The sequence below is a fragment of the Microtus oregoni genome, unplaced genomic scaffold (genome assembly GCF_018167655.1).
Source record: "Microtus oregoni isolate MIOR12 unplaced genomic scaffold, Mior012 000084F_ref0000050, whole genome shotgun sequence".
NCBI lineage: Eukaryota > Metazoa > Chordata > Mammalia > Rodentia > Cricetidae > Microtus > Microtus oregoni.
In genome coordinates this window covers 5,233,381-5,260,736 of record NW_024544550.1, presented here as the reverse complement: position 1 = coordinate 5,260,736, position 27,356 = coordinate 5,233,381, and the positions used below count along the sequence as shown (strand labels likewise).

The 27,356-nt window shown below is 39.9% G+C and overlaps 1 protein-coding gene across 1 annotated transcript in view; it reads left to right on the top strand.

Annotated features, from left to right (window-relative positions):
• The window catches only part of LOC121441921 (oligophrenin-1), a 358,753-nt gene that overhangs the window by 135,851 nt on the left and 195,546 nt on the right, over positions 1-27,356 (top strand). The window contains exon 5 of the mRNA XM_041643322.1: positions 6,811-6,882. Coding sequence (XP_041499256.1) covers positions 6,811-6,882 — 72 coding nt within the window. The remainder of the gene's footprint in view (positions 1-6,810; positions 6,883-27,356) is intronic.

The window sequence follows — 27,356 nt, the reverse complement described above, 5'->3', positions numbered from 1 at the left end:
TTAAGATTGCTGAAGTTAAAAAAAAGAAAGAATGCCTCCTTGAATTTAATTTGTCTCTAGGTGAGTAAACAAAACCTGTAGTCTTCATGATCCACACTCCAGCAAAGTATAGAATGTGTTGAATAGGAGAATTCTTTGAGTAGTTTTCACTGAATGAAAAATCAGTTTAAGTCTTGGCATGAATGAAAGCCCTCTGTAGACTCTGTAGAATAACCTTCATGGAGGGAGGAATCATGCAGGATGAATATAAGGACTTTCTTCTTTTGGTTGATGAATACAGTTAGCTATTGGGTATTAAGTGCCATTCCGAGAGGTGTTTGTGTGAGTAAGATCAGATACGGTCTGGAAAGAGGTTTCCTAGGTCTGGTAATTCGGAATCACAGAGGTTCTGGGGGACCAAGTAGGTAAGAGATCTGTGCTTTTCTTTTTTAAGAGGCAGCAAAGGTAAAGAATGTTTTTTTAGAGTTTTTAAATTGAAATTTTAATTAAAAAATACATACAGCTGGATGGTGATGGTACATGCCTTTAATCCCAGCACTTGGGAGTCAGAGGCAGACAGATTTCTGAGTTCGGAGCCAGCCTGGTCTATAGGACAGCTAGGGCTGTTACACAGAGAAACCCTGTTTTAACACCCTCATAAAAAATAAAAGAAATACATACATAATTACAAATACATACATAATTTACAAATTAACCTGATTTCCACCCATTCTCCCCTGCCCACAACTACTTCCATGTTCTTCAGACTCCCTTTCAAATTCATGACTTCTTTTTTATTATTACTGTTGCACACATATACACACACACAAATGCATGCACACACACACACACACACACACACACACACACACACACACACACACCAGTCCTACAGAGAATACTAGAAGCAATACTTGAGAACAAAGTGAGGAATAAGCCAGTGTAGGAGGCTATAGCAAGAAAACAAATGAAGCTATAATTTCAGAAACACAAAATAGAACTAAAAGAACAAAAACAAAAAAGATAGCCATCCATGGATACCATTCACTAATAACTTGAAACAATAAAGGCCTTCCAGAGATGCAGTGATGCTTGAATTTATGTAAATTAATAAATGTAATTTACCATATAAATGGGCTGAAAAACAAAATCTACATTATTGTTGTAGTAATAAGAGCGGTGGGCTGCGTCCCCGGCACCCGGCCGCCCCCACGGCTAGCTTTCCCCGAAATAATTACACGGAAACTGTATTCTTTTAAACACCGCTTGGCCCATTTCTATCTAGCCTCTTCTAGGCTAGCTCTCGCACCTGGACTAGCCCATTTCTAATAATCTATGTAGCCCACGAGCTGGCTTACCAGGAATGATCTTAACCTGCATCTGCCTGGGGTGGGAGAGTCATGGCGACTCCTTGACTCAGTTTCTTTCTCCCAGCATTCTGTTCTGTTTACTCCGCCTACCTATGTTTTAACCTATGAGGACCAGCCAAGCAGTTTCTTTATTACTTAACCAATGAAATCAACAGATTGATATATGACACTCCCACATCACATGATCATCTAATATGATGCAAAAAAGGCCTTTGGCAATTTCTCACACCCCTTCATGATAAAAATTCTGGAGACAATAAGGATACATGGGACATAGTTCAACATAATAACACCAGTTTTTATCAAGCCTCCAGCCAACATCCACTTAAATGGAGAGAAACACTAGACATTTCTTTTAAAATCAGGAACAAGACAAGATTATCCATTCCCTTTACCTATTCAGTATATTAATTGACCTCTTAGCTCAAGCAATAAGACAACTGAAGGAGAACAAGTGATTTGGAATTATGTCTGTGTCTTCAGGTAGATAAATAGGAAGGAAAAAAGTCAAAGTATTTTCATTTGCAGATGATATAATTGTGTATGAAAATGACCCTAAAAACTCCACCAGGAAACTCCTACAGCCGGTAAACACTTTCAGCAAAGTAGCAGGATAAAAAATTAACTCATACAAAACAGTAGCCTTCATATATTCAAGCAATAGGCTGAGAAGGTAATTGAAACAACACCTTTCAAAATAGGCTCAAAAATATCTTGGGGTTACTGTAACCAAGCAAGTGAAAGATTTGGATAATAAAAACTTTAAGACATTGAAGAAAGAAATTGAGGAAGATATCAGAAAATGGAAAGATCTCCTATGCTTTTAGATTGATATGATTAGTATAGTAAAAATTACCATGCTACCAAATGCAGTCTACAAATTCAGTACAATCCCCATCAAAATTCTGACACAATTCATGACAGAAATTGAAGGGACAGTTTTCAGCTTCATATGGAAATACAAGATCCCCAACGTAGCTAAAATAATTGTGAATAATGAATGAACTGCTGAAGATAGCACCATCCCTTACTTCAAATTGTACTATAGAGCTGTAGTAATAAAACAGCATGCTATTGTCATAAAACCTATCATGTTGATGTATGAAATCTACCTGAAGACCCAGACATAATTCCAAACACATACGGACACCTGATCTTTTACAAAGAAACCAGAAATGCACATTGGAAAAAAGACAACATCTTCAACAAATGGTACTGCTCAAACTGGATGTCAACATGTAGAAGAATCCAAATAGATCCATATCTGTCACCCTGCATAAAACTCAAGTCCAGCCGGGCAGTGGTGGCGCAAGCCTTTCATCCCAGCACTCGGGAGGCAGAGGCAGGAGGATCTCTGGGAGTTCGAGGCCAGCCTGGTCTACAGAGCTAGTTCCAGGACAGGCTCCAAAGCTACAGAGAAACCCTGTCTCAAAAAAAAAAAAAAAACAAAAAACAAACAAAAAAAAACACCTCAAAAAAAACCAAAAAAACCCCCTCAAGTCCAAGTGAATTAAAGACCTCAACAAAAAAAAAAAAAAAAAAAAAAAAAAAAAAAAAAAAAAAAACAGATACACTGAAGCTGATAGAAGAGAAAGGGGAAAGTAACCGTGAATGCATTGGCACAGGAGACCACTTCCTAAATAAAACACCAATAGCACAGGCACTAAGATTAACAATAAATGGGACCTCATGAAGCTGAAAAGGTTTGATAAGACAAAGGATACTGTCAATAAGACAAAACGGCAGCCTATAGAATGGGAAAAGATCTTCACCAATCCCACATCTGACAGAGGGCTAATCTCCAAAATATATAAAGAACTTAAGAAACTAGACATCAACAAACCAAATAATCCAATTAAAAGTGGCGTATAGATCTAAACAGAGAATTCTCAACAGGAATCTCAAATGGCCAAGAAATGCTTAAATAAATGTACAACATCCAGGAAAATATAAATCAAAATGATTATGATATTCCATCTTACATCTGTCAGAATGGCTAGGATCAAAACTACAAGTGACAGCTCATGCTGACAAGGATGTGGAGCAAGGGGGACACTCTTCCATTTATGATAGGAGTGCAAACTTGTATAGCCACTATGAAAATAAATATGGCAGTTCCTCAGAAAATTGGGAATTGATCTACTTCCAGACCCAGCTATACCATTCTTGCATTTATTCCCAAAGGATGTCCCATCCTACCACAAGGACACTTGCCCAACTATGTTCTTATTCATAATAGCCAGAAATTGGAACCTAGGTGTCTCCCAACCAAAGAATGGAAATAGAAACTGTGGTACATTTACACAATGGAGTATAACTCAGCTGTTAAAATGACCTCATGAAATACGGAGACAAATGGATGGAACTAGAAAAAAAATCATCCCGAGTAAAGAAAATCCTTTTGTGTTCCTTTCTTCAAAGCATTTATTTGTTTTTCATAAAGGAACTAACAAAATTCAATAAAAAGTATGCAAATTCACATTTATTTCAATGCTAGAAACTGATCTCATGGCCCTATAGATGATGAGCATTTCCACTACTCCTGAATTATACCTCTACTCCAATTGCTATGCTTCAGGATGATACATTTTTCATTTTACAGAAAAGTGTTTCATTTTCCCTCTTATTGAAAATAATTTTTTCTCACCTAATATATCCTGATTGTAGTTTCTTCTCCCTCCACTTCTCCAAGTTCCTTCCTACCTCCCCTCCCAATCTGGTTCCATCACCTTTTTAGCTTTCATTAGAAAACAGACAGGCTTCAAAGGAATATTACAAAATAAAAAATAATAATATAAAAAAATCTCACACATTGGAATAGGATAAAACAAACAAATAGAAGGAAAAGATCCCACAAGAAGGCAAAAGAAATAGACCCACTTTTTTGTACACTCAGAATTCTCATAAAAATAAGCTAGAAGCCATAATATACATGCAAAGGAATGGTAGGGCAAAAAGAGAGAAAAATATATAAATTAAATAAAAATTAAAATAAAAAATAAGATTAAAAAGTCATGATATGACATTTTTAAGTAAGGAACCTCCTTATAAATAAAATAAAGCCCCTAAAAAAGATGGTCCTGTGTTGGTTTCTGTTGGCCATTCACTGTAGGCCATGCAGTCTGCCCTTAAGAGTAGTTTTGTTTCCCCAATCGTTTGCTTCCCCAGTGAGACTCCTTTGGAGAAAAGGAAATTTTCCTTTGCAAGTAGTTGTCCATTGGTTGTTGCTTCTGGGTTAGGGATGGAGACATGTATCCACTTCTTTCAGGTCTGGGTTAGGGATGGAGACATGTATCCACTTCTTTCAGGTCTGGGTTAGGGATGGAGACATGTATCCACTTCTTTCAGGTCTGGCTTAGGGATGGAGACATGTATCCACTTCTTTCAGGTCTAGGACACCTCTGGCTTACACCTGTGTAGGCCTTGTGCAAGCTACCCCAGTCTCTGTGAGTTCATATGTGCCTCAATCTTTTTACTTAGAGGGCCGTGTTTCTTTGGTGTCCTCCATCCCTGGATTATACACTCTTTTCACCTTCTCTTCAACAGTGTTCCCTGACCCTGAAGGGAGGGATTATATGGAGGAATCGTGTTTTGGGCTGAGTGTTCTACGGTCTCTCATTCTTTGCATATTGTCTGGGTGTGGGTTTCTGTATTTGATCTCATCTGCTTCAGGAGGAAGTTTCTCTGATAGTGGCTGAGCAAGGCACTGATGTATGAGTATAACAGAATGTCGTTAAGATTCATTTTATTGGTACATTCTTTTAGTAGAACAGTAGTATTTGGTTTTGCCCTAAGTCTCTGGGCTATTTAGTTTCAGGTTCTTGGTGGCCCAGGCAGAGATGGGTAAGCTTTCCATCCTATGAATTGGACCTTAGGTCAGATATGTTACCAATTGTTTACTCCCCCAAACGTTGTTCTACCATTGGACTAGCATTTCTTATAGGCAGGACAGATGGTAAACCAAAGGGCTTGTAGCTGAATCAGTGTTTGTTTCTCCTATGTAGCACGGAAAGTACCTTCCTCTACCAAAGACACTAGCATGTAGGGGTGAAGGTACTAGGTAGGCACCAACTGAACTTCTCCATATTTAATGAGTTGTGTAGGTGTCTTCAGCAATCGGGCCTTGCCATTAGTTTGTGTAGAGCAACCTATAGTCTTTGCAACAGCCTAGGTTATTTGGGGATTTTCATAGTATCCCTTTGGCCAACAACTCAATTAGATGTAACCCATTCCTGGGACTAAAAGCTTTATTATGTGACAAGAGACATTCTGTTAGAGCTCTGCCTCCCCCATTATTTGGTGATTTCATTTAACTTTCCTTCATATAAATATAGGGTTTTCTATTTTATTAGGCTTCTTCTATACTACCCCTCAACTGTAGCTTAATTTTAGCTGTCTCTCTCCATAATTCCTCTTCTCATCCCCCTTTTTCTTCCCCTTCTTCACTTGACCCTGCCTTTTCAGCTCCCCTACCTATACATAGCCATCTTAACAGCTAATAGCCACATATAAGTATTTTTGCCTTTTTGGTTATAGATTGCCTTAGTCAGGATGATTCTTTCCTAGTTTTATCCATTTGCCTGAGAATTTCATGATTTCATTTTCTTAACAGCTGAATAATAATTCTTCTTAATCTCTTCTTCTGTTGAGGGACATCTAGGTTGTTACCAGTTTCTGGCTATTGTGAATAAAGCAGCAATGAACATGGTTGGGCAAGTGTCTTTATGGTAGGTAGGATGAAGCATCCTTTGGGTAGATGCCTAAGAGTGGTATAGCTGGATCTTGAGGTAGATCTATTCCCATCTTCCTGAGAAACTGCCACATTGATTGCCATAGGTGCTGTACAAGTTTGCATTCTCTGCAGCAATGGATGAATGTTCCCCTTACTCCACATCCATGTACCCCATTTTTATTTGGGTTATTTGTTCCTTGGTATTTAGTTTTTTTTAACTTTTTTTTATATTTTGTGTATTTGTCCTCTGTGGAATGTGTAGTCAGTAAAAATCTATTCCCGTTCTGTAGGCTGATACTTTTTATGAATGACAGTGTCTTTTGCCTTCTGCTTTTCAATTTCATGAGGTACCATTTATTAATTGTTGATCTTAGTGCCTGTACAAACAGTACCCTGTTCAGAAAGTGTTTTTTTTTAGAATGTTCGTGTGTGTGTGTGTGTGTGTATGTATGTATGTATGTATATTTTGTGTATGTATGTTTTTTTGAGACAAGATTTCTCTGTGTAAATTAGACTGGCCTCAAACTCACTCTGTAGTCCAGATTGGCCTCCAAATTACAGAGATCCTCATGCCTCTGCCTCTGCCTCCCCAGTGCTGAGATTAAAGACGTGCACCACCACCCAGCAGGATGATATATTTTAAAGAAAAACACTAATGGTAAGGAATAACAAGTTTGCATTTGAACCTTGTTAATCTAGATGTTATTTTCTTCTTTTTTTTTTCTTTAGGTACAAAATGCTAGTGACTTGCTGATCAAACCCCTGGAAACTTTTCGGAAGGAACAAATAGGTTTCACAAAGGTATGTTTTTGGTGCTAAATGTATATATGTATAAATGTCTATATAAGGTTATTTCAGATAGTAATTGAGTAGTTGTTTGGGCTGCCATTCATTATTCTGCAATGTTCAAATGAAGATGCTCAGATTTCCCCAAAAGCTAGGAGTTTATCTCTGTGAGTGTTTCCAGAAGAACTTGGAATTTGAATGCTTGGGGGCCCTAATCCATGCGGGTGGGTATCATCTACACATTGAGAGTCTGAGTAGAACAAAGGTATAGAGAAAGGTTGAGTTGACAACTAGGCCACATGACTTGGGACATGGCCCTTTGCTCTCAGTATTACTGGTTCTTACTCCTTCAAACCCAAATCAGAATCCACAGCAATAACTTTTAAGCTGTTGAACCTTCTTACTATCCTACTGGTATTCCTTACAATTTACATATAGCAGATCATGAAACTTTTTAACCTTCATAATCATTAGATCCAGCACCTTAGGATAAGTTTTTTTCTCTCTCTCCTTTCTCTCTCTTTCTCACTCTCACGCTTTATCTCTCTAACTAATATAGAAATTAGCAATAGGAAGTGTCTGCTGCTGTAACTAGTAAGAGTTATATACCACTTAACAGTGGGAATACATTCTGAGAAATGCATCGTTAGCTGAGTTTATCATTATGTGAACTTCATAGAGAATACAGAACTAGATGGCATAGATCACTCAATGTAGTTTCTTCATACAATTAGGAAATGCAGTAAGCATGAGGTATTTGACAAAGTATATTGTTTAACAGTAAATGTTTTCTAAGGTTTATCCTCTAAAATAATTATAAAGGTATGGTATAGTAAATATATATCTCAGCAACATATTTTTGTTATCATGCAAAGGTATATGATTAGATGTGCTAATTTCTGGTTATTGATCCCACAGTATACAGTATCACAGACATATCAATGATGCTGGATGCTATGATGTTACTATGACTATAATGTCATGGGAATGGCAGAAAATTTTCTACTCTCCTGTTGTCCTTCCTCTCCCTTCCCTTTCTCCTCTCTTCCTCCAGTTACCCTCCCCCTCTTCTGTAATCTCTTCTGTCCCCTTTGTTTTCTTTACTTTTTTCAGACAAAATGTCAGTGTTGCTTAGGATGGACTCATATCCCTGATCTTTCCTTTTTAGGTCCACGAACGCTGGGCTTGAAGGCTTGTCCCACCACACCCAATTCTATTATCTTTTGGGCCACTGTCATACATGCAGTGTGTTGTTGAAAAATGTCAAATGTCATTATGTCACATAAGAGTAATGTGGTATTATGTAGCATATAACTATATGTACAACTATGAAGGCACCACCAGAACCACACACTTGGTGGGTTGGAACAGTTTTGAGGAACATACCTGGGGAAGTGGAGAGTGCTCTGGAATGACTTCTATCTGGTAAGGATTCAGCAATAAATGAGGAGACTGATTAAGAAAGCTTCCACTGTCGTAGATTATACTTGACCAATTATGTAGTGTTATGAGAAATGTGGACATTAAGGTGATAGATATAGATCTATTTGTATACTTCTACGTGGAGACATCCAGTTTGACCAGCATCATTTGTTGAAGATATTTTCTTTTTTCCAGTATGAATTTCTGTTTTTTTTCTTTATTTAAAAAGTGTTCATCATTGTGTGGATTCATGCTTGGGTCTTTGATTCAATCCCGTTGGTCCACTGGTCTGTTTTTATCCCAATACCATGCATGCAGTTTTTATTACTATAGTTCTACAGTACAGCTTGATATCAGGGGTGGCAATAACTCCAGATGTTCTTTTATTGTATAGGATTGTTTTAGATATCCTGGATCTTTTGTTTTCCAATATGAAGTTTAGTATTGTACTTTAAATGTCTGTAAAGAATTGTGTAGAAATTTTAATAGGGATTGAGCTGCAGAGATTTTTAAGTGGACTATGTAAGAAGCAGCTTGTTTTCTTCTGCCCAGTAGTAGTAAAATTTAAGAAGAGAAAAAGTGAAGAAGAACTTAATCATTTATTTATAACTGTTACTGATTCTTTGTGGGTTTTTTACATCATTTATCTTGATTCTGTTTATCTGCCCGTCCCCTCACATCTGCCCTCTGCCCATGTGAACACCCCTTAAAACAAAACAAAAATTAAATTTTAAAAGAAAATCCAAAAACCAAACCAAACAAAAAACAAAACAAACAAAAGAAGAGTCTTGTGGAAGGGGTAGTGTGGCCCGTTGAGTCACCCAGTGCACCCTGTAGTCCATTCTTCTTTAATTGCAAGTGTTCATGCAATCAGTCGTTGGTCTGGCTCGAGGCCTCTGGCTTCCGGTACACTATAGATGCTAAGCCCTTGCTGGCTCTCCTTTCAGGTATCCTGTTGTTGTCCTGCAGTTTTGGACCTGTAAGTTCGTTCCCTTCACATGCCCCCGAAAGTTCACAGATGGGGTGGATGTTGGGGTGGACTAACTTATAGACCTGGTTCTGGGCTTAGGTGATAGCTGGGTTGGTCAGCCCACCAGTTTTCTATCTTCATCACTACCTAGGTTTCAGCACTGTCCCAGCTAGCTCAGCCAATGCAGCCTGCAGCAAGGAGTGGGACCACTTTCGCTCTCAGGTCCTCAGATGCAGGTTGCCTTAACTCCTACCACCAGGGCTAGCTCTATTGTTTTACCCAGATAAAGTGCAGGACCCTCTTTCCTGATTGCTGTAGGGGGCATATGAGAGGGTGGGGGCAGGGGCAGCTCTCCTGCTTTCATGCCTTCAGGGCTGGCTCACCTGCACCCCTGACAACAGGGTCATCTCTAGTGTGCTGTCCAGGCAGGGTTCGGGGCCTGCTGTCCTGCGTACTGCAGCAGGTGAGGGGCATGGCTAGTTCTCTTATTCTAGTGACCCCAGGGCCAGTTCTTTTGTCTGCTGCGGGTAGCAAAGGGAAGAGGGGGGAAGGGCGTCTTTCCCTCACCCATGCCACCACATGTCAGACAAGGGGGAGGGTCCGCTCTGCTGCTCTCATGCCCTCAGGGACGACTGACCTGCCTCTCGATTAACAGGGTCAACTCTAGTGTGCTGCCCTGGTGAGCTACACACCTGTGGTAAGGTTTGGGGTCTTATTTCCTCTGTATGGGGGTCAATTATCCCTGGAGGTGTGGGATCAGCTCTCCTGTTGCCATTTTCAGCGAGGGGCAGGGCCAGCTATCTCAGGCGTAGTGAAGGGCAGGGCTAGCTCAGCTCAGCCCTCAGATTTCCATAAGCATGGTTCTTATTACCCCTTGTGCTAACACAGGTCGTGGACATCATCACGGACTCCAGCTACTGCTGGGCCATGGACTCAGACATGTCCCTGAGCAACAGCTCAGGCCTGGACATCTCCATGCTCCCAGGTAGCACACAGACTACTCAGATCAGTACGTCCTGGGCAGTGGCATGGCCCTTGGACACTGAGATGGTCCTGGGTGGTCATCCACATTACTCTAGGTGTCACAGGAATCACAGACATCACCTGAGACCCTGACTGCCTTAGGACCATGGACCCAGACATGCCCCTCGGCTGCAGCCCTAGACAAGAGGACAGCATGGCCCTGGGTGAGAGCACAGGCTACTCATATCTGCATGGCCCCTGTTGCAGTGTGCCTTTTGGATACCATCATGGACCCAGGTGACAGCACAGACCATAGGCCTGGGTGGTTGTAGCCCAGGTCCTGGACATCACCTTGGACTTGGGTGGCAAGCAGGTCATTTATGTCAACCTGTTCCTTACCACCCTCACCTCTTCAAGTCCTCCTCTCTTCTTAGCTCATGAACTTTTTTTGCACCCCCCCTTTTCACACACACACACACACACACACACACACACACACACACACACACACACACTTCTCCACCCTGTACTTGCTCACCATAATAGTCCCCTGATACCTGGTGGACTCCTGGTTGAGTCACGGGTGGCACTTGTTGAGTCCCACTCACCCAGCTGCAAAGCATGGCCCAGAGACGTTGCTTTACACCTCTGGTGTGCCTGGAACTAGAGACCACGGGCTTGGTATGACGGCAAGTTCTACCATCTGTGTTCTCCATCGCTCAGGCCTGAAAAGTGCTGAGCGGCTCCTGGTTAGTTGTCCCTCCCCCAACTAGAGATCTGGGGACAGGGATCTGTCACTCAGGTCTGGAAAGTCTGAATAAGGACTTTGTAGACAAAAATGAACCAGAACTTTTAAATACTTGGTCCAGTGTATTCATGTTGCAAAGAACAAGAAAACAGGTTCTGAAGAGAAGTTGAGAAGATTAGTATGGTTGGGCCTGGAGATGACAGTGGTTAAGAGCTTGGGCATTGCTTTTGTGGAGGAGTGGGGTTAGGTTTACAGCTCCTACATTGAACCCCTCAAAGTTGCCTGTAACTCCAGCTCCAGGTAATAGAACACCCTCATCTGGACTCCATGGAAACCCTCACTCGTATGCATATACCCACATATAGTCATATACTACATACAGTCTACATAATTTAAAAAATAATGAAAGTGAATCTTTAAAAAAGATTCCCATGGCATGAGCTGAGGGCCTAACAAGTTATCTCAGTGCAAGGCTACACAGATGAGATTACGCCAACACTACCACCTGAGACTAAAGGAAACAGAAATTAGAACCTCAAGATCCCATGGAGTTTGCCTTGTTTGATTTTCAACTTGTAATCCATCACTCCTCCCTTCTACATTTCTGTCTTCTAGAATGGGGATGCCTGTCTTATGCCCATACCTGCATTTTTTTTTTGAGAAGTAGCTTTCTTATTTTGGCATCAAAGGCCCACAGCCGAAGATAATTGTATCTCAATTATCAATCATATCTAGGTTGTATCATAAAGTGAATATGTTAAACTTTGAACTTTGGACACTTGAAATGATGCTGGACTAAGATGCCCTTTGAAGTTGTTGAGATGAAATTACTGTATTTTGCCTGTAAGAGAGGAGTGAGATTGGTGAGGACTGGGGAAGGCAGAATATTGTTTGTGTCTCCCCAATTTTCAATGTAGAAATCCTAAACGCTGTAAACATTTTAGTTTCCTTTCAGATTTCAGTTGTTCCATTTAGCAAATGAGAGGCAGGAAAACAGTAGCCAGCATCCCTGGGCGGAGCCCTTTGCATTCTTTCTGGGACCACAGCATTCCTGAGGGCACCTGGCAGTGAGATGAATGAAACCTATACAAGACAAATATGATGATGAAAGTTATAGAGTTAGTTTCAGTGGCCAGGATTGGGATATGAGCATCCTTTTAGCTTCATATTTTACTCCTTTACAAGATAGGATCTCGTTATGAAGACCAGGCTGGCCTGGGATGTCTTTCTGTTCTTCCTTTTTCAGCCTCCCTAATGTTGGAATTACTGGTGTATACTACCTTTTCCAACTACATCCTTCTATTAAGTTATGCTGTCTAGATCTGTGCTGCCTAGTAGTTTTAAATTGTGTGTATGCATGTATGTGTGTTTGTGTGTGTGTGTGTGTGTGTGTGTGTGTGTGTGTGTGTATTTTAAGTTAGAGTCTCTCTATGTAGTGTAAGTAGGACTCTAGGCTGGCTTCTTACTCTTGATTCTCCTGCCTTAGACTCTTGAGTGCTGGGCTTGTAGATATGTACAAATGTACACTGTTTGACTTACCCTTATGAGAGCCACTGGATATTTTAAGTTTCCAGTACTCAATGTTGTTAGTCTCATTTTAAATACTTAGTAGTCACAGGTGGCTAGTAGCTATTTCATTGGAAAGCTTATTCATCAACCCTGCTCATCATCGAATGGTCTATTGTACAGTGCTATGCCAGCTAATTTCAGTTTCATTGTCCCTGGATCTCTTCCATTAGTTAATATGTTAGAAAGGGATATGAATACTTTTGAGTTTAATCTTTTTCAGCCTCGTGCACAAAACTATTCTCAACACGTACCCAGCATGTAACCAAAGTATTCTTTCCTTTGTAGGTTAAAATATATCATCTTGACCAAGCATCCAGTCTTAATATTTGGAATAAGAATATACCATACAGTGTTATTATTGGAATCCCATGGCAATCAGTTTGGATAAAGACTATGAAATTAGCAGTGTAGAAATAGGAGTGGCGGGCCGCTTCCTGCCACCCGGCTAGCTTTACCTGAAATAATTACACGGAAACTGAATTCTTTTAAACACTGCCTGGCCCATTAGTTTCAGCATCTTATTGGCTAATTCTCACATCTTGATTAACCCATTTCTATTTTTTTTTGGTTTGGAAATATTAATTTATTTTTTTTCTCTATTGTAATTGTTTTTCCCATTTTTTTTATTGAGAAAAAAATTTCTGCCTCCTCCCAGCCTCCCACTCCTCCCCCCTCCCCCCACTCCTCCCCCCTCCCCTCACTCCTCCCCCTCCCCCCCACTCCTCTTCCCCTCCCCCACTCCTCTCCCCCTCCCTCTCCAGTCTGAAGAGCAGTCAGGGTTTCCTGCCCTGTGGAAAGTCCAAAGTCCTCCCCACTCCATCCTGGTCTAGGAAGGAGAATATCCAAACTGGCTAGGCTCCCACAAAGCCAGGACATGTAGTAGGATCAAAACCCCGTGCCATTGTCCTTGGCTTCTCAGCAGCCCTCATTGTCCGCCATATTCAGAGAGTCTGGTTTTATCCCATGCTTTTTCAGTCACAGTCCAGCTGGCCTTGGTGAGCTCCAATAGATCAGCCCCACTGTCTCAGTGGGTGGATGCACCCCTTGTGGTCCTGACTTCTTTGTTCATGTTCTCCCTCCTTCTGCTCCTCATTGAGACTTTGGGAGCTCAGTCCAGTGCTCCAGTGTGGGTCTCTATCTCTATCTCCATCCATCGCCAGATGAAGGTTCTATGGTGATATGCAAAATATTCATCATTATGGCTATAGGATAGGATCATTTCAGGTTCCCTATCCTCAACTGCCCCAGGAACTAACTGGGGACCTCGCCTTGGGCACCTGGAAGCCCCTCTAGGTCCAAGTCTCTTGCCAACCCTAAGATGGCTCCCTTAATTAAGATATGTGCTTCCTTGCTCCCCTATCCAACCTTCCTTTATCCCAATCATCCCGTTGCCCCAAGTTCTCCCCATCCTACCCTTCTCACTTTTCTCTCCCCATCTCCCCCTACCCCCCTCCCACCCCACCCTTAAGATCCCGATTTTTGCCTGGCAATCTCGTCTACTCCCCATACCCAGGAGGATAGCTATATGTTTTTCTTTGGGTTCACCTTCTTATCTAGTTTCTTTAGGATAACAAATTATAGACTCACTGATCTTTATTTATGGCTAGAACCCAATTATGAGTGAGTATATCCCTTGTTCATCTTTTTGGGTCTGGGTTACAAAACACCAATGATAGCCTCTGCTGGAGAGGTTGTGGAGGAAGGGGTACCCTCATCCATTGCTGGTGGGAATGCAAACTTGTGCAACCACTTTGGAAAGCAGTGTGGTGGTTTCTCAGGAAATTCGGGATCAACCTACCCCTGGACCCAGCAATACCACTCTTGGGAATATACCCAAGAGATGCCCGATCATATGACAAGGGCATTTGTTCAACTATGTTCATAGCAGCATTAATTGTAATAGCCAGAACCTGGAAACAACCTAGATGTCCTTCAATGGAAGAATGGATGAAGAAAGTGTGGAATATATACACATTAGAGTACTACTCAGCGGTAAAAAACAATGACTTCTCAAATTTTGCATGCAAATGGATGGAAATAGAAAATAGTATCCTGAGTGAGGTAACCCATTTCTATTAATGAGTGTAGCACCTCGAGGTGGTGGCTTACCAAGAAGGATCTTAACCTGTGTCCATCTTGGAAAGGAGAGCTATAGCGTCTGCTTGACTCAGCTTTCTTTCTCCCAGAATTCTGTTCTGTCTTCCCTGACTACCTAATTTTCTGTCCTATCAAAGGGCCAAGGCAGTTTCTTTATTAACCAATGAAAGTGACACATTGACAGATGACCCTCCTCCATCATAGCAGGGAAGAGATTTATTGTCAGGTCAATTAGAATCCCCAAGGTCATTGAGATATAAAAACTATGAAATGGAATGCTGAGATGATAGCTCAGTAGTATAGTGGTTGCCTAGCACATATGAGGCTCTGTGCTCTATGCCCACGCCTCACATGAAAAGGCAAAGGAAAATGTGAAGGGCAAGATAAGTAGTGAATGTGCTCCTACTCCTTGATACCATGACTGAAGCTAATATAAACATGCAAGCATAGTGGGTGGTCTAGATAGCCCAGAGATACTGTGTTCTGCTAGTTTCATCTGGCGTCTAACTAGTATTTTTTTTTAAAAAAAAATTTAATATTTATTTATTTATTATGTGTATAATATTCTGTCTGTGTGTATGCCTGCAGGCCAGAAGACGGTACCAGACCCCATTTTAGATGGTTGTGACCCACCATGTGGTTGCTGGAAATTGAACTCAGGACCTTTGAAAGAGGAGGCAATGCTCTTAACCTCTGAGCCATCTCTCCAGGCCCTCTGAGCCATCTCTCCAGCCCATGTCTAACTAGTATTAATACTTATTTGGGGGAAACATAAAATTAAAAGACACAAGAAGCTTGGAAATTACCCATGCAATAGAAAAATAATTGTCATTTGTTAAATTGCATGACAGTTATTATCTGACACTGAAAGGGGTTGAAGTGTTTGGAGACCCACCTCTCAGACTTGCTTTCAGTCCTGCATGAGAGCAGCAATAGGAAAGTCTGGCTATACTGTAGTGGTGGACGGTCTGTCATACAGAAAGGGAAATTTCGTGGTATGTTTTGTATGTACCTGGTCTACTAGTTTGATGATGTTATACACACTGTCTTCCCACAGCAGACTGAAGTAGGACTTAAAAACTTATTGTCCTAGTAAAGAGACTGAGACTCTGAAGGGTTAAAACAACCAACAGTCTTTTTTGAATCCTAAAGACCCCTCTTTATCAGTGGGGCTAGCCTGTACCACTACAAAGACTAACTCAGTGTCAGAATTATGTCTCAAATACCTGGAATTTTTCTGACCATGAAATTTAGGGTAGAGGAATTTACACTTCACTAAGGGCAAGAAAAGGAAGTTATTATTCTACTGGTCTGTGTTTGCTTCCTAGTTCCAAATTCATCCCTCCATATCTCTATATCTGTATCTGTTCTGCGATAACAGACAGTTCCTTCAGTTATCACTCTAAAGTTAGCATGGTTTTAAGCTTTCATGGTAGACAATACTGTAGGTGCAGGGGTCTTTCTCCAAGTTTTTAGAGGCTGCCTGGTGGGCTGCTGCAGTGGTGGACCTCTGATTTAGCTCTTTTCTCAGAACACTTAGTGTATCGCTGACCTTGAAGCTTCTATTATACTAATGACATTCTGCATGTGCAGCAACCCCGAAAGGCCTCGCACACCCATGGTTTTCTCTAGACTTCCTCTACAGTCACCCTCTTCCCCTGCCATGGGACTGTCTGATGCATGAAGCATTAGAATGAAACATCAATCTCTATGCTGGGCCGTTATATACTCTGATTATGCTTAGGTGATTCCCCCTGAGCCAGGCAGGTCCCGGGAGCCTCATCTACATCTTTCTGTATCCCCCTCTTTTCCGCAAACTGTGTGCTGGTTATCTCTGGAGAGATAAGTGAGTATAAACTACCAAGCCTTAGAATTAGACTTTGCTTCTACTCAGGGAGTTATATTGCCATGTTCTCTATCCAGTTTTGGCTTGAATATCTTCTTTAGCCTGGGACCCATATAAACTTTCCTTAAAGTTTATAGTTACTTTGTTGTAATTATTCCCCCCCTTTTGTATTACTGAAAATAGAACCTAGTATCTTGTATATTCTGGGCAAATGCTCTACCCCCTGAACTATAATCCCCCATTAGAACTTTTTGTTTTGAGACAGTGTCTCAATAAACTGCTGGTCTTGCACTCATTCTGTAGTCTAAGCAAGTTTAAAACTTGTTATCCCACCCCTGACCCCGAGCCTTAGCCTCTAGAGTAGCTGGAATTACAGGTCTTTACCAACAGGCCTGCCTTGTAATAATTCTTGGTAATACATTCTGTTCTAATTGGGCTGGAGATGAATACACAGAACTGCTGCCAGCCAGTTTGTGGCTTCACCAGCAGTTGCTAGGTACTGTCACCAGTGACAAAGAAACATAGCCAGAGCGCCCTACCAACAGCGTCCTGGGGAGGTTCCATCCCGCTGAGGGACTTCTATTCAGGTAAAGAGATTTTTTTTGACTATGTTATGGAAATGAATTTCAGGATGAATCATTATAAATCAACATTAGTGAATTTTAAAGTATTTATATGAGATCTATATGAATAAGCTAGAATATGATCTTAAGATAAGATGTGGGCTTTTCCAGAGACTGTAATGCTTAGATTTCCTTATAATGGCTATTTATATGATCTTGGGAGGAGGAAATGGAATGAGAAAGGGAGATGTAATTATATTTTAATAAAAAATAAACTTATATTACTTAGAGAATATGATTTACAACAAGATTTTGAGATTAAGCAAAGCTTATGTAAACTTTGAAAGTTAAGTAAAAGTATTTTAACTAGTGCGTTTATGTTTTTAATGAAGTTTCTTTTGTCAATGAAATAATTCATTTTTGTTTCTTTAAAATTGTTCATGGGCCTGTGGCTATCTTGTTGTTTATTTTTGAGATTATGATTTAATTACATTTCTTTGTTCCCTCCCTCTTGAACACTCCCATATATTGAACTTTCCCACTCTAATTTCAAATTCATGGCTGATTTTTCATTAATTGTAGTTGCATGCAAATATGCATTTGCATACACACATATACATATATACATATTCCTCAACATACCCCGTTAAATCTATATAATGTTAGATAAGTCATTTTTGAGATATACTCTCTAGTATCTCTTCCTTTATGCCACCATGCTCCCCATCTTGATAATGCACTGAGCCTCCGAACTGTGATTCGCCACTACAACTAAGTTGTTTTCTTTTTAAGAGTTGCTGTGCTCATGGTGTCTCTTCACAGGAATAGCAACCCAAACTAAGACAGCTCCCTTAGCCTTGGGGAGGGGAACATAACTATACATGTCTCATTTGTGGCACTTAATCCATGCAGTTTGACAAGCTATGAACTTCTGTGTTAGCAATCATCCACTGAACACAGAACCTTCTCTGATGAGGTCTGAGAGCAGCATTAATTTATGAGAGAAGGGAATTTAGAGAGCAGTTTGATACTATGCTCATTTACTAGAATAATAGTAGTAGACTCATTCTTGAAGCCTGTTAACTCTCCAGCCATAGATTATGTCCAGGACAGTGCCAAGCATGTGTTTCCTCCTGTAGAATGGGACTTAAATTCAACTAGGAAGTAGCTGTTTACCTCTGTAACATCCTCCTACATGTCTAGCAATTTATCTGTTCCTTCCGTTTCCCAGCTTCTCTTAGGATGTAAGTTTTCAAAGTATTTCCGAATAAGTCTGGATTTTATGGGAACTTATAACATAACCCCTTTCATCTCTAATTTTATTAATTTTAATCTTCTCTTTCATTTGATGATTTTAGCTAAGGATTAAACTTTTACTTCTTCATTGACTTTTCTGTGCTGGGAATTGAATATCACATATGCCACTAAACTATTTCTTTTGATGGTAACTTTGTGAGATAAAGATATTAGTATGTTCCTTTACCTCTCTGTATTGCCCACATTGTTTTTGGCAGTCATACTTTCTCTTTCCAATTTAGGATTGTTGTAGTACCCTTACATTAGTTTGGACATATTAGTGAAATAAAATATCACTTAGTTTATGTTACACTGACAGAAGGCAGTTGTAAAATTGTTGCAAGTTTCCACCCGCGTTTCTTTTTCTGGTTTATATTGGATAAATCTATTTGCTAGTTGTGGTAGCTAGGGCATACCAGAAATTACCTTGGTAAGGATGTAGCTCAGTTGATAGAATGCTTGCTGAACATGAAGCCCTGGGCTCAATGCTCAGCATCAAGTAAACCAAATGAGGTGGTGTATTCCAATAATCCCAGCACGCAGAGGCTGAAGGTAGAGGGATCATAAGTTCAAGGTCATTTTCTTTACATAGTAAATTCAGGGCCAGCTTGGGCCACATGAGACCCTGTTTAATGAAACAAAAAGAAAGAAAGGTGTTTACCTTCTTCCTTGAAATTTCTTTTCGATTAGACTGAATTACTTACTTTGTCTGCTTATTTTATGTTATATCTCTCTTTTTATAAGACATTGTCTTGCTGTATCTCATTTACTGGTATTTGATGGACAGCCCAGGCTGCTTTTTAACTTCTGACTATCCTCCTACCTCAACCTCTTAAGTACAGGTAAAAAAAAGTGTGGCACACTTTTTTTTTTTTACCTCATTTTAGGCATTTGTTGGTTAAATTCTTTCCCTCTTACTTCTAAAATGACCCACTGCATATAAGATTTTGGAGTTTTCCCCAACCCCTCTGTATGTCATAGCTGTCACCTGATTGAGAAAACTCTTCTTAACATAATCTCCCTTACATCTACCATGTAACTTCCCCATTCCCCGACCCAAGATCAAGGGGGACAAGCAAGACTTAATTTAGCTCTCTTCACACATAATAAGTCTTTCATTCTGCAGGGTAGAATGCTGGACTGTCCACTAGAGATGGCAGAATAAAGATGCAGTGATCCCTTCTAGACACATGACAGGGAGAGTATTTGTGCCCTTGGATTCATATTTTTTGAGTCTTGTCAGAGTTGCCCACAGTATGATGTTTTCATTCTTAAGAATTCTCTTGCCAAAGAGGAACAGATCCTGAATGAGGCCTTTGTCTAGATTTCTGGTGAGACCAGGGCCAAATCTTCTGACTAGGACCTCTGAGTATGCATTTAACTCTCTTTTAGAGTTAAAGCTGGCATAGAAGCAAGGATGCAGTGTGTTTTTGTTCAATAGATAGCGGGCAAGAGGCCACCGGCAGCAGGACTTGGGTGTGTCACTCTTCTTGCTCTTCCTTCTTCGTGAACAGAGTTTATAAAAACAGTTTCAAGAAAAGGGCTGTTCTGCTGGTAGATGATGCTGAGAAAACCCAAATGATAGAGAAAAAAAATGAAGCTAGCACTTTGAGCAAATAAAGCCAAAGGTTATTAGTGCTGGCTCCCACTCCAAAAGCTACTGCATGCCCTTGGAGAGTGGAAGGAAACAGCCCCCAACAGCTTTTAAGAATTTGCATCACAGATGTCCTGCATGTTTTGGAACTGGTGGTCACTAGAATGCATTAGAAGGGGACGTCAACTAGTCAAGGTTTCTGAGCCAAGTTGCTGTGACAGTAATCCATAAATGATTTAGATATCAGCAACAAATACTGTATATGCCTTATAGTAATAATTACTGTTTACTAGGGACTTGCTATATGTTTTATTTGTTAAATGTTATTATCTATAGCCTATAGATGAAAAAAAATCATGATACATAGTGAACAAGTAACTTGCTGAGGAAAAATAGCTATTAAAAATAGAAAGCATCAATAAGATTTTTGGTACTTCAGATACAGTTTTCTTGCTGTCTTGAAGATGGACACTTAAAAGAAATCCCACACTAGTTCAGAATGAGTATATTAGAGGGTTATTTATTTAGGGGTAGACTCACAGATTACAGTCCTCTGTTCAAACAGGGAACAGCAACCAAATCCCACATCCGGAAGAGACGGCAGATGAACACTTTACATCTGCATATATAGTATAAGAGGCCACACCCAAGTGGGCGGGTAACTTAAAGGCTACTGGCTGTAGGAATTACTACAGCACTTGCCCCTTTTGTTTAAATAAGAAAGTTCTAAGCCTAATACAAAGTTATATCCAATAAGAACAAATATCAGGTATAAAAATTAGAATTACAACCAGCATAAACAATATTAAGCAAGAAACATGTGATAGATGTTTCAATATTTATCCCATCCTAATGAGTTTAAGTCTTGTATAATAAATAACTTGGTCAAGTCATGAGAAGAGAGTAACTACAACTATCTAGTCTTCAACCACATTGAAGATCCGAGAAGGAAAATAATATTATTTGAATAAGCATAAAATGCAATCAAGAAACTTCCAAAATGTGTAACAAATGACAAAGACAACTGGTTACGTGGGCAATCACCCAAAGTCTCATTTGCAACTTTGGCTGAAGGCCTAGTGTAACTGAAAGACCATTTTTGAGGCAGGAAAATTTTCAAAACCTTCTTACCCTGTCTTGGCAAAAATTGACAGTCTTTTATCTTGGATCCTGCTTGTCCTGTCCAGGCATCATGCATTTTGTCAGTGGTCAATGCATGGGCAGTTCCTTGCCCAAAGGGCAGTTTTGCTAAGAAGAAAACAAGCTCCAAGTGGTGTGTCTTGGGTGCTTAACATTCTCTCTGTAATAGATTGGTGCTGCCAGGAGCATTTGTGTCTCATGTCAATAGAACCCTAAGTTATTTAAATGCCATATTTTACAGCTCTTTGAAGTGGTTGAAGATTACCTATCTATGCAGAATACAATCTCTGTGTATCTAAAGAACCTGAGTAGTCTAAGTATGACAAACATAGATGACTATTGACCTATAAATCTTAATACCTATATAACTTAAAGACTAAGACTTCATATTAAATATTAAACAATCTTTAAACAACTGTGCAACAAATGATTAAACAACTGTGCAGCAAATGAGGACAATGATCTTGAAATGTAAACAGTGTATAAGTATCTTGATCAGAGGTAGAAATGTATATTGCAATATGATATATATATATATGTATATATATATATCCTAAAATTGTATCAATATACAAAATGTCTTAAGCAGAGGTAGAAGCATGAATACATACAATATGACAAAATAACTTTGCCTAGGTATACAAATATTGTAGACAAAAGGGAACATATTCAATATAATTTAAGTTTGTATCAATATGTAAGAATCTATACCAATGTAAATTACCTATAATTAATAGCTCACAAATATTCACTCTATTACTCACCATTCTTGTTAGTGTAAGTAAGCTCACCCTAATCTATTATCCCATCCAATTTCCTTTTTTTTTAAAAGAGATTCCTGAGCTTACCTAATTTTCCCCCAATCCCAACCCTATAACAACCCCTAAATGATGCCCCTACCTAACCCTGAGGACATACTTTGTTAGGATAGGTGATGTAGTCTTCTAGAATTACTTCCAGCTGTCATGGAGGTGATGTTCTTTCTATGGGATTCTGTGAAAGTAAAATGATGGTTAAGTTCCAAGATTACTGTCTGGCATAACTACAAATAGTCTCCAGGTATTTGGTAGGATTTTTCTGAGGTTCCTATTTGGAGTTCTGGCTAGAACATTGTAAAAAAAATGTACCCTTTCACCTAACCAAGTTGGAACCATCTTGAGTAGCTGGTACCCAAAACAGGTCTTATAGTAGCACTATCAGCATCATGATGCCATATCAACTAGGTGGAGTTGTTGTTGTGGGGCCTCCAGTTTGTCTTCTGTTAATGACCACTGTTTTACCCATATTGGTTTCTCAGTTAACCAGTTAAAGGTAGGGCTGTTGGTACCTCTGAAGGTTTACTCATTGCTTTGTGTTCTTGTATAGCCTAAATGGCTGGTGACTTTTGGTACCTTATAATATCCTTCCCAAAATTATGAGATTCTGGGACTATAGGAATGTTAATATGGGTATTCCATTGCTGCAGCAGGTCACAACCCCATAAATTCACTGCAATATTAGCCACATATAGTCTCAGCCTTCTGCTCCGTCCTTCTGGCCCTATGGATTCAAGCCATCGTGTGCTTTGTTTCACTTGAGATAGGGTTCCAGTTCCTAGTAATTGAACATCTGATGCCTCATGAAGAGGCCAGTTTGGATGCCAAGATTCTGGAGTAATCATTCTCATGTCTGCACCTGTGTCTATCAAAGCCACAATTACAATTCCATTTATATGCACTCTTAGCTTTTGTCTTTGATCATTTATAGAAGTCTGCCAGAATATACGTTTCCTATTGGAAGTTTTGATTTATCCTCCATGTTTTTTTTCCCCATGATTCAGAACAGTAGGATCTTTTTCAGAAGGCTCTGGATCTTTTAATTTTCCTAGTGATACATGTCACCCAAAGTGACTGGCAATGACTCGACCATTTTTGACTTGGGGTCCTGTGAAAAACCCCTCAAGGAGTTTCCCAATGCTATCCAGTTGCCTTGTTTGTCTTTTGTTGATCTGCATTCATTGGTCCAATGTCGGCCTTTGCCACACCTTCTACATATACCTAAAGGCTAAGTCTTCCTATTCTTGTCATTTCCAGAGGAGATATTATTCCTAGGAATTCCTTGTCTACAGTCCTTTCTTCAATGTCCTATTCTACCACAATTAGAACAATTGACATTTTGGTGTCTCCTCAATCCTTTGGAAATTGCTTCTCCTACTCAAGATTCATTATTATAGTCAAATGTCTCAGTGTTCATTGTATGCAGGATCCATTCATCCTTTGATGCTGATCTAATCTTTCAAGGTCCAAGTATCTTTTTGCATTCTAAGTTTGCATTTTCAAAAGCCAAAACTTCAATAAGTATTCATCTAGCATCTGGGTCTGTTACTCCTATTCATACAACCTTAGTTAAGCTTTTTAATAACTCACTAAAGGGTTTTCTCTGGCCCTGTTTAACCTTGGTATACGATTCAATTCATTTTCCTAGTTCTTGGATCCTGTCTCAAGCATTTAAGGCTGCTTTGTTGCATAGGGACAAGATTTGTTCATCATAAAGAGCTTGAGTCAACATAAGTGCCCTCACCAAGAATTTGATCTTGGAATGTCTCAAATCCTTTTGCTTTTCCCTGTTGTTCTAAAATTTTAGCCTCTTCCCTGAAGTAACATTTAAATATTAGTTGAGGCCCATCATCCAGGACTGTTGAAACTAACTGAAGCCAGTTATGTGGCGTAGCTTTAATGCTAGAAGCCCATATCTTTATCATCTCCCTAACAAATACAGAATGTAAGCTGTAAGTTACTATTGCATGCTTAATTTCTTTTAGAGCATGCATTCCTATAGGTATCCATCTACCTTTTTTGGATCCTTTTGGGCCTTTAGGACTTGATGTTTTGTCAGAGTGGATTATAGGGTAGGAGGCTAAAACCCTTGGTTAGTCATCTCTGACAGATACTGGTGATGTTAAATCCTGTCCTTGTACCCTCTTTCCCTGCTCATTAGCTCCAATCATTTCCTCAATCGTTTTGAATCTTTTTACTACTGTCTTTTTAAAGCCTGAATCTCCTGGCCTGTATATATCTCTAGTGATTTCATTGAGGCACCTAGACTCTGGTTCTCATTCTGCACATGTGATTCCAAGGTCTGAAGTTTTTTCTTTAAAGATAACATTATTTGGATAGCATGCAGATTGCCTTCCTGGAGAGATACACTATCTGCTAACCTATCATAACTTTTTAACAAATTTTGATTGTCAAATTCAACAGTATGAATTCTTTCAGAAAATTTATCAGCATCCTTTGACATGAATTCAATTTTGTCTGTCAAATTATTGTTACCTTTTCCAATAGTATTAATTTTTTCAGGTAACTTTTGATTTTCAATGGTATTAATCCTGTCAGCTAGCTGTTCATTATTAGTCTGTAAAAACTGTATCATTTCTAAAAGTGCCTCATTTTTGGCTCTGTTATCAAACCATTTTCTTAAGGATATAATATGAAGGAAAAAAACTGAGTCCCGATATCCAATAAGTGGTATCCAATATGATATCACAATAATCATATAAGCCTTGCAGAATACAATCCATAGTATTAGCCAAAAAGTTACTAAAAATCTTCCATGGTAATGTTGTCTGCTAATATATAACTTTCAAGTTTATTGATTTATTAATTACCTGGTATGAGGTCTGGTAAATTGTTTTGTGTGTAATAATCTTTATTGCCCAGCAGGTGTCATGGTTTCAGAGTCACCACTAGCTACACAACCTGCTGCCACGAATGGTCCTGAGCCGTTTTGTTTTTTTTGCCTTGGTGCTGGTTAAATACTGAGAAATATGCTTTTCTTGACAAATTAAAAGCAATTAAATTAATTCCCTACATGGAGCAAGAAGCCCAGAACTCACAGGCAGGGAGCACAAACTGGAAGCTGCACAAGTCACCAAGGGGCAGGGAATGTGGCAGTGGGGGAGGCGATTTGTGCAAGCTTGGGAAATTTCCAAGTCACCGCACACAGTTAGCTCTGCTATAGTTGGGGTATTACTAAAAACCTCTTAGGTAAAAGCAAGTCAGGTGGGCATGGATGGGAGACTTTCTGAGCTGTGGACTGGTTAGGCCTTTAAGCGGTCCAGCTGTTTAGGTGTGATGTTTGGATCCACATGGGTGCCAGATGAAGATGGACACTTAAAAGAAATCTCACACTAGCTCAGAATTGAGTATAATTTAGGGTTGTTTATTTAGGGGTAGACCCATAGATTATAGTCCTCTGCTTTAACAGGGAACAGCAACTGAATTCTGCAGCCGGAAGAGAGGCTGGACACGAGCTTTACATTGGCATATATAGTATAAGAGACTGCGCCCTACTGGCTGTAGGAACTCCTGCAGCACTGTCCGTTGTGTTCATTTATCTTCTGGAAATGCAAACAGCTTTCTCTTTATCTCAGCTAGAGCACAGATGACAGAAAAGTTAACGATTTCATTAAAGTCCAACGTAGCAAAGCAAGGAACTCTGTTACTAATAGAGCACAGGCAAGAGCTTATTTATGGGAACCTGGGTGACTCCCAACAGCTGCATCACCACACCCAATGTCATCCCATGAATGACAGCTTTATGGGAGCTAAATCATGGAGTCTCCCCTGTCTCCACTTTATTTAACTTTCTATTTCCCGTGTACTCCAACATCCTCCAAGATGACTTGCTGCTGGAGTAGGACAAGGCAGAGTAATAGCTGGACTTCTAGGTGAGGATCCTGTGGCCTTTTTCTCCATCCTTTTATTAGAGGGTATCTAATAAAAGCAGCTTTATTTCTGTTACCATAGACATGGCTATCCTTGCTATGACTTGTTATGGCTAACTGGCTATTTTCTTTTCAACCTAGCAATGGGGTTAGCATACTATCTATGTCTTAAAGGAAAACATCATACTATAACGCTATATCACTGACCTTTGATCTTAGCCTTTTAGCCTTGTTGTGAGAAGTTTCCAAAGTGGTTGATGATGCCTATGAATGTTTGAGTAAATAAATATATTGGGGCCAATTTCATTGCAGTTAGGAGATCAGTTGAGCTAGACCTGTTGTATGCCATTATGTGGATGAATGCAACAAATAACATGCTGCAGTAAAAGAAGAAATGCTGTCAAATATTGCATGCTAGATGGATATGTTTCTATACAGCTCAAAACCAGCCAAACAAAGTGATCATGGAAATTAAATTCATAAATACAACCTGCTGTGTCTCTTTAGTGTTGCTCACATGTATTTGGTTTATGGCTGACCACTTGGGATTGAATAATGTATCAGGGTCCTTGTCCCTGGAGATGACTAACTCTTACTCCCTCAGCAGCCATTAATTGCTCTTTATCTAGAGGCAGGGCCTTGGGAGATTTTCCCCATCCACATTGGCATGTTGGCTGGTGCTGTCATTACTCAGATCTTGCTTAGGAAGCCATATTGTTGAGAAATCCTGGGTACCGCTTCCCCATCTTGCAGTCCTCTATCTTTCCCAATCTCTCCAGTCCCTATTCTGTGGTGTTTCCTGAGCCTTAGGTGTAGGGGTTGTGCTGTAGCTGTATCAGCCGGGGGCTAAGCACTCCATGGTCAGTTGTTCTCTGTTTGTCCAGTTGTGAATTTCTGTAATAGTCTCCACCTGCTGCAAAAGAAGTTTCTTAGATGAGGGCTGAGAGCTGTACTCATCTGTGGGTATTTGGAATACAGTTCGAAATTACACTAGTTTAGGAAAGTGACAGTAGGGTCCATGGCTTCACCAGCCACAAGTACTTGGCTAGGTTTATTGTACCATACATGAATTCTATTCTATTGAATGGGCCTTAAGTCCAATTAGATAGCTATTTATTAGCCCTAATAAATAAGTTCCACTATTGTCCCTTTGAAGTATCTTGATATTTTAGTCATTTCTGTGGTTCATCGGTATCATAGATGGGTAAGACTATTGATTACTTTTCTCTCTGGGCTGCTTGCATAGCTCCTTCTGATACTATGAGAGCTAGTCCTCGGGGAGGAATATTTCAGGTCAGTTTCAGCTGAATTCCTCCAAGTCCCATGTCTAAAGTTTGTGCTGGATTCAGCAATTAGGTCTTCCTTTCCAGGAGGAAACCAAGGGCAATGGGATTAGCCTGCATTGTTTTGAGAGTATCTTTGGCTCCCCTGATGAGCATCTTGAAATGAAGCATTGAGGTTTTTTGTTAGTTTATGACTTTTTGGGGAGCATTGTCACCCCAAGTTGCCTAACTTTATTTAAAAACATGTACACACACACACACATCGTCGTCATCATCATCATCATCATCATCAT